The 8,739-nt window shown below is 34.1% G+C and overlaps 1 protein-coding gene across 1 annotated transcript; it reads left to right on the top strand.

The window, feature by feature from the left end:
* The first annotated feature begins 1,030 nt into the window (after positions 1 to 1,030).
* On the top strand, positions 1,031 to 3,646 carry LOC147512264 (UDP-glycosyltransferase 74F2-like). The gene is made up of 2 exons (XM_086595239.1): positions 1,031 to 1,764; positions 2,589 to 3,646. Exons 1-2 carry the CDS (start codon positions 1,110 to 1,112, stop codon positions 3,350 to 3,352), a joined length of 1,419 nt encoding a protein of 472 aa, XP_086451365.1. The 5' UTR covers positions 1,031 to 1,109; the 3' UTR covers positions 3,353 to 3,646.
* Positions 3,647 to 8,739: the final 5,093 nt, after the last annotated feature.

The following is an 8,739-nucleotide window of genomic DNA, read 5'->3' as shown; positions in this document are numbered from 1 at the left end:
AAAATTGTTTAATTTTGATTAGTTTGGTTTTATCTTACGTTCAATTAAATCAATGTACCTTTTCAGTGCTAACAAAATTTGAAAATTTCAATCATCTTCCATAAAATTGAACGAATGAGTATATTCAAATGCGCGATTGAATAATTTCATTAAAGTTTTGTTTTGATTTTAATTGTGATAATGTGGAGAAAAGACTATGGATTTGATTCGAAAATTAATATTATGAGACTTATTTGTTTTCGTGTTGGGGTTCCTCTAAATTTTGATAAATTTTATAATTCAATTATTTTTTAATAAATCAATGAGTATCTTCAATTAGTGATAAATTTTATAAATTTTTCTTATTTAATTTTAAATATTGTAAAATTTCGTAAAAAAAATTTGTGTTTTGATTATTAATAAATTATTTTAAAAGATTTTCATTTCTAATTCTAAGACCTGTTTGTTTTGTCAATTTTTTGCCAAAAACAACAAAAGTGCAATAACTGATTGGAATATATAGTATATTATCAAGAAAAAAAAAGATTGGAATAATATCATTTTTTCCCGCACGAGAAACTTTTCTTGCCACGTGAGGCGTATCCCCATTTTGCGTTAACACTGCACCAAGACAACATAAAATTAAGGGTGAGCTAGTGTTACCCAACTAGATGAGCCAATTAAGATTTCTCCCCTACTAGATGGGAAATTAGGGTCTTCCTCCTAAATACATGGTCAACTTAGTTTGACCGTTAACTTTCAAGTCAAACAACTAAAAATAAGATAAATACCGTACCACCCACCTAATTAAAATTGAATATTTTCTTTTTGAAAACAATAAAGGCATTTATGTAATTTTCAATTGTTTGATTTGAAAGTTAACGGTCAAACCAAATTGACCGTGTGTTTAGGGGGAGAGATCCAAATTTAGTAGAGGGGTAATAAATTAATTCAGGTAGATAGATGCAATCATGGTAGACAGATGCAATCAAGGAGCTGTAGAGCATAAAGGTTTCGCTATATATAAGGTTGTCTCAGCCGTAGTCAAAACTTACTCTGGCCTATAGTGCATTAGTGTATTGTAATAAGGATAAGTAGATCTAGCAGAGAGCAAAAAACAAAAAGAAATAATGGACAACACAGCAACACCTCATGTTCTCATAGTTCCATATCCAGCTCAAGGCCACATAAACCCTATGCACCAGTTTGCTAAACGCTTAGTTAATAAAGGAGTCAAAGCAACACTAGCCATCACCAAATTCATCTCCAAGTCCATGCATGCAGAAACTGGCAAGATTGGAGTTGAGGTGATCTCTGATGGTTATGATGACGGTGGCTTCTTTGCTGCAGAAAGTCCCGATGCTTATCTATCACGCTTCAAAACTGTTGGTTCAGAAACCTTAACAGAAGTTATCAAGAAACAAGAGAGTTCTGGTTATCCAGTGAGTTGTGTGATTTATGATTCATTTTGCGGTTGGGCTTTGGATGTTGCTCACGGGTTTGGAATACAAGGAGGATCATTCTTTACCCAGTGTTGTGCTGTTAACAACATATACTACAAGTGCCATGAAGGACTTCTGGACAGCCCGGAGTCATATGCTTCGGCAGACCCAACACTTCCTATTAGTATTCCAGGGCTACCACCACTTACAACTAGAGACTTGCAGTCTTTAATCTCTGTACCTGGGTACTACGGAGCTTACTTTGATATGCATTTGAACCAATTCTTAAATCTTAAAAATGCAGACTGGATTTTCGTTAATACCTACAAAGAACTGGCCGGAAGTTGAGGTAATTCTTTTCATTGCAATTTTCTTTACAGATTCACGTACAGTGAACGAGATTAAGCATGAGTGAACGTACTTATAAACAGTAGCGTCTGAGCACGCTCCATGCACGAGGATATCATTGTACACGTTTTGGCACAAATTTTCACAGTAATCCTCTTACAAAAGTACAGGTCAGATAATTCGCTAAAAATTATGTGGATGTTAATCATTATACTTGTTTGAGGCTTTTTGCAGTTCTGTTTTGTCTGCAGCCTGCGGGCACCTCATCTTACACAGAGAACGAAAGTTGACCCAACAAATTGATAATTAGTTTTTATTAGCCACGTAATTAATCTTTCTTACTCAATCACTGGAAGTCGACACGGATTCTTTTTGTAGTTGGACAAGATAATTATTTCACACTATTTGAAATAGCTTAAACCTACAAGAACAAGTGATTGGGACCCCAAATCTACTACATTATTCATAATCACAATACTATCAAGTTCTCGTTTTTTTAGTATCGTGGGAAGTTTATTATATTGAATATAAATAGAGCCCGACTATCCCAATATGTTCTTGTTGTAAAAAAGCTTATGATTCTCCTAGCCAAACCGATACTACTAAGATTAAACACATTTACACCCAAAGGAATAAACACTTATAAGAAGACTTGTCAAAGATTCATAAATTCATTCTATGACAAATCCGAGTTCAAATGATTGAGTTATTGACCTAACAATCTAATGTCCCTACAAGCCCGTCCCTATGAGGATGTCCCTGGGAATCCTGGGATAGCCCGGCTCGAATAAATATCTTTTATCTCTTTTAGTAATTCAGATCATTCTTGTTGTTATAATTTCCATCAGATTGTGGAATATATGGCTAAAGACAGCCCTTTAAGAACGATTGGACCAACATTACCATCGATGTACCTCGACAAGCGCATCGCAGATGACACGGATTACAAACTCAATATCTATAAGCCTGATAGCAGCGTGTGCATGAACTGGCTAAACGAGAAGCCAAATGGATCAGTCGTCTTTGTGTCCTTTGGGAGTTTGGCAGAACTGGGAGCAGAACAAATGGATGAACTAGCATACGGATTAAAGCAGAGTGACTGCTATTTCTTGTGGGTGGTTAGGGCATCAACAGAGGAGAAGCTCCCTAACAACTTCAAAGAAGAAGTATCAGAGAAAGGTTTGATTGTGAGATGGAGTCCCCAGTTGGAAGTATTGGCGCACCCAGCACTCGGATGCTTTGTGACACATTGTGGATGGAACTCAACAATTGAAGCACTGAGCTTGGGAGTGCCCATGGTGGCAATGCCACAATGGACAGACCAAACAACTAATGCTAAGTTTGTGCAAGACATTTGGGGAACGGGAGTTAGAGTTAGTGTAGATGAGAAGGGGATAGTAAATAGAGATGAACTAGAGCACTGCATTAAACAAGTTATGGAAGGAAAGAGAAGTGTTGAAATTAAGAAGAATGCTATCAAGTGGAGAAATTTAGCCAAAGAAGCATTGGGTGAAGGTGGAAGTTCAGACAAGAACTACGATGAATTTGTTTCTAAACTTACACCTACACCTACACCGGCCTGATCTCATAATCTAACACAAAATTCAGAAGCATGGGATGAGAAATGTATCGCCGAATTCTTTTCTCTCTTTCTAAGAGAAGGCCTTGCTTTTCTTTCCTTTTTTATCAGAAATAATTTTGATGGTTCTCATATTATGCAGTGTACTGCTCGAGTTGTTTACTACCGTTTTATCAGAAATAATTTTGATGGTGCATAAGGCTAGTTTGTTGGCTGTATGATTGTCTGCAATGTCTTTTTCTTTGTAATGTCTTTTCTTTCGTTTATAATAATATATGGATGTGTGCACTTGTGTAAACGATACATATTTTGATTGAACCACTCTGGCATTGGATTTCTGACATTTCGATGTTTGTGAAAGATACCACTAATAGAAGTAATAACTGGCCAAACTGGGTGGGAGGGAGGAGCTCATTTTTGCTACAATTTTACCATGCTTAGTTTGCTTATGGCGGAATCCAAAACTGCCACGTAGTCATTAAAACGGGACCAAGAATTTGAATCCGTTTCCCATTAGAACGAGTCAAAGACAGGTTTATCCTTGTTTTTTTTTTCAGTTTTCTAGTTTTATCCTCTAGAACTTAGGCCAATTAGTTTTTATCCCCCATTTCTTTCATGTAGAGATTTATCCCCCCTCCTCCCCCCCCACCACACCAAGATCACACCACATCTAAATCAACTGTTATCTTTTTTATCAATGCATGTAAAAAAACTTTATTGTCATTTGCCCTTTTAATAGTTTTCTAGCTTTACCCCCATAACTTAGGCCAATTAGTTTATCTAGAGGTTTACCCCAGGAACTAAAAGCCGATTAGATTTACTTTCTAGTTCTTTCATCTAGAGGTTTATCCAGAGACCACCACACATCCAAGTCGGTGAGTTTGACCGTAATGTTTTTGAGACAAATGAAAAGACTCTAATGCCCTTTTCTAGGTATAATTACATAAATACTATGTGACTTTGGCAAATACAAAATTCAAATTCAAATCATCTAGGACACATGTCATGATTTTGTGAACTCTATCCGACGGCTACCACCAATCCTTATTAAATGACATTCACACTCTTAACATTATGAAATTACATAATTAACTTCACGGTTGTTAAAAGCTACATGTATGCTAGGAGAAAACCAACCGTAAAAAGGACAATAAAGTATTTTTATGTGGTAGTGGTGTATGGTTTGGAAAAGATAATGCTACAGTGATAGTAGTGATGGTGTATGGTCGTCAGATAGAGTTCACAAGATCATGACATGTGTCCTAGATAATTTGAATTCTAATTTTGCCTTTGCCAAAGTCACAAGATATTTATATAATTATACCGAAAAAATGGTATTAGAGTCTTTTCATTTATATGGACCAAAAACATTACGGTCAAACTCAGTTGACTTAGATGTGTTATGGTCTTGGAGGGGGGTAAATCTCTGGATGAAAGAACTGAGGGGGTAAAACTAATTGGCCTAAGTTTTGGGGGGTAAACTCTAGATAAAAGAACGGGGGAGATAAAGCTAATTGGCCTAAATTCTGGGGGAGGGGGGAACTAGAAAACTATTAAAAGGGCAAAGGGCAATGAAGTCTTTTTACATGCATTGACCAAAAAGATAACAGTTGACTTGGATGTGGTGTGATCTTGGAGAGGGGGGGGAGGATAAACCTCTAGATGAAAGAACTAGGGGGATAAAGCTAATTGGCCTAAGTTGGGGGGGAGGAGGTAAAGATAGAAAACTGTTTTTTTTTTTTGTTTGATGGCAATCTCTACAATTGTGTCAGTTTCACTTTTATACCACCAGGCCCACCATAAAAAACAAATGTTTTGATTGGAAGTTCTGCTATAAGGAAATAAATGTGTTGTAGGCTCGCACATATATCTTACGCCTCAAAGCCCCAAATTTACTCAACATTTAGAGCTACCCAACAATGTTTTGTGATTTGTCCCAATTTATGAATAAAACTTTCTTTCTTTTATAATTTTTTTTAATTAAAACATAAATCTATGTATAACCAAAAAATAATAGTAATACTACTAATAATGATACATTAGAACCTCGTTAATTTAATACGTAATTATTTAATTATCACACTTAATTAATGAAATTTGTTGGTCCTAGGTCAATGGACTAAATTAATAATTTTGATAAATTTAAATTTGTAAGATAATAGATTTCAAAACATCCCTTGTAGAGTTTAGTGGAGCATGTTTATTACATAAATTGATAATAAAAATAAAAATGAGGCCAAATATTATGTCTTCGTAAAATATGAGTCTAGTGTTATTTGTCACTTGGTGAAATTTAAGTCTAGTTGGGTCTAATATTTACTCGCTAAGAAGTTCTGGTATGGTGTTTTCATATTAGGAGAGGAAATTATTTAACGTCATTGTCGCCTTTAGTGTTTCTTTACATGAATCTAGTTTCATTGTACAATATCATAGATAATTATTTATAGAATAAAGTTTAAAAAAACCATAATATGAAAGATAAATTAATAACTATTAATTTACAGATTAATTAATATTATTATTAATTTACCGATTAATTAAAACCTTGCTTAGTTAATGGATTCAGTGAAAAAGTCAAAGGACAAAGGGAAAAGTCAAAAACATATCTTACTCCTGAACATGAAAAAAGGCTAGAGCAAAAGACATTTCACAAGGTTAAGGAATGATTAACTAACACATGAAACTTTTTAATGGGTGTGTCAATTTGTGAGGAGAACTTTTTAGATATATATATAGGATATCCCTTTTTGCTTTATCACTCTTGTCAAATACCATTGAGCAAGAAAAACAAATGCTTTAGAGCCTGTACTCTATATGGGAGTATGCTAATAAACTAGTACATTACACTAAAATCACTATTCCAACTAAGGGTGTCGATGGGTACCCGTTTAACCAGAACTGGAGAAAAAATCATGGTTCGATCTGGTTTTTTTTTTTTTTTTTTCCTTTCCACCCACCCACCCACCCGCCCAAGTTAAGGGTTAAGGATACCCCAACCTTTTATTAATGAAAACATAACCTTTGATACAGTGTTCCAATTTTCTCCACCTCCACGAGAGCAAACAGTGTAGCGTCTAGAGGTGGAGTAAAATACACAGTCTCATGACATTCATAATCACTTAAGTTAGACATATAGTTTGCGGCTTGGTTTGCTTCTCTATAAGAGTGCACAAACCCAAGTCTTTCAAAATACTTGCTTTGTTGATTTATCTTCATCACCAAGATTCCTGCATAGCCATTTAACATAAAAAGAAATAATATAAAAACTCAAAACATTCATTTATATATTATTAAATTTTATTTATTAGCATAATATGTAGTTTTCATAGTATTTAATGTTATAAATAGTATAAAAATATAGTTTACAACCTGAAATATATCGTTTTATTTAACTTATTATTGAATGACATCATTACTTATATCAATATTTAAAAAGCGACTTGTTCGTGCGGTATTTTTGTATTTTGAATACATTTTTTTTAATAATACTAATAAAAATGCGTGTAAATAATGAATCTCTTAAGAACCAAAATAAATAACCGGAACCGGAAATACCCGCTAGGAACCAATGGTTATGGGTATGATTCCACAATTTTAAGAACTGTGAAGAACCGAAACCAAAACCAAAATCGAAACTGTAAAATTAAATGGTTCTTGGCTTTTACAACACTAAGAACCAGACCATAACCGGACTGTTGACACCCCTAGTTCCAACTTCCAACCATAGTACAAATATCAGGATATGGGTGTTTATTGATACTCAATTTCTTGATATGTATAGTGGATATATCTCTCTCTTTGGTAGGGGTGGAACTTGGGCCGGGTTAGCCCAAACCCGATGGACTAAAACCCGACTTTTGTTGGTCCTGGGATAACATGTCAGATCCATAGTCCGGGCTTAATTTTGTAAAATCAAAACCCGACTCGGTTTTGGATTGGGCTCGGGTTAGAATATCAAAAAACCGAAAAACCCGAGCCCGTGTGCATATATGTACGTACGTATATCTTTCAATCATTCTATTTTTGTAAAAAATAATGTCAACCTTTATTTTAGAGAGAATAATGTAATCAACAAGATTAGTTTCCCTTTTAAACAATCAAATCTCTTTGAACAATCAAATCTATTTGATTTCATTAGAAGATTTCAATTTTAGTGTTTTTTATCTTATAATTCCAGAAATTCAGAAATCTTAAACTATGGCTAAGGCATAGTTCAATATTTCGGAATTACTGAAATTCCAAAATTTTCAAAAACCATGATTTCATTAGAAGATTTCAATTTTAGTGTTTTTTATCTCATAATTTCATAAATTCCGAAATCTTAAACTATAGTTAAGGCATAGTTCAATATTTCGAAATTACTAAAATTCCAAAATTTTCAAAAACTGTGACTATAGTTTTTGAAGTTGTCGGAATTCTAGAAATTCCGAAATCTTAAACTATGGTTAAGGCATAGTTCAATATTTCATAATTGCTGAAATTCTGATTTTTTCAAAAATCGGGATTATAGTTTTTGAAGTTGTCGGAATTCCAAAATCTTAAACTATGGTTAAGGCATAGTTCAATATTTCGGAATTGCTGAAATTCCAAAATTTTCAAAAATCGGGACTATAGTTATTGAAGTTGTCGGAATTCCATAAATCCTGAAATCTTAAACTATAGTTAAGGCATAGTTCAATATTTCGGAATTGTTGAAATTTCAAAATTTTCAAAAATCAGGATTTCAAAAGGTATTCGATTATATTCCGAGTAGATTTTGAAATATGTAATTTTTCGACCCTTAACATAAAATTTCAAAATTTTCAAAAACCAAAATATTCAATTGAATTTCGAGATCCCGTTCGAAATAACGAACTATGGCCTTAACACATTGGCATATATGATCTATATTAACAATACAGAGCAGTGTAGGGCCCACAGGGCCCCCATCCTACGCTCTAAACTTGTTCTCTCAGTTTATGACGTGGATCATCTAAGAGATAAAGGCCCGTATGTTGATTTACACAACAACATCTGACCTCGTTGGATTTAATCTAATCTAACTCTCCCAATCGTCTCTCTCTTCTCGCTCTCTTCAAAAATATCCGAATCCTTTAAAATCATCCGAATTTAACTTTAAAACATTACCTTTAAAATAAGAGTATCTCTTCACTTATGAGAACATGAGGAATCTCAAGTTCACAACTCAAATCTACTAGCAGGTAATCTTTCTCATCTTAGTTTTAATTTCTAACAGTTTCTTTTGTCAATACCACTATTAATGATCAGCTCCATTTGTAAGCATTTCCCATGTGTAAGCTTTCTGTTCTATGCAGTCTCGACCTTTTAGAGTCTCTCTTCTGATTGCTGGCTACGACAAAAATGGGCCAAGCTTGTAAGTTTTTATTTTTA

The sequence above is a fragment of the Coptis chinensis genome, chromosome 3 (genome assembly GCF_015680905.1).
Source record: "Coptis chinensis isolate HL-2020 chromosome 3, ASM1568090v1, whole genome shotgun sequence".
Lineage (NCBI taxonomy): Eukaryota > Viridiplantae > Streptophyta > Magnoliopsida > Ranunculales > Ranunculaceae > Coptis > Coptis chinensis.
This window is presented reverse-complemented; position numbering and strand designations above follow the sequence as displayed.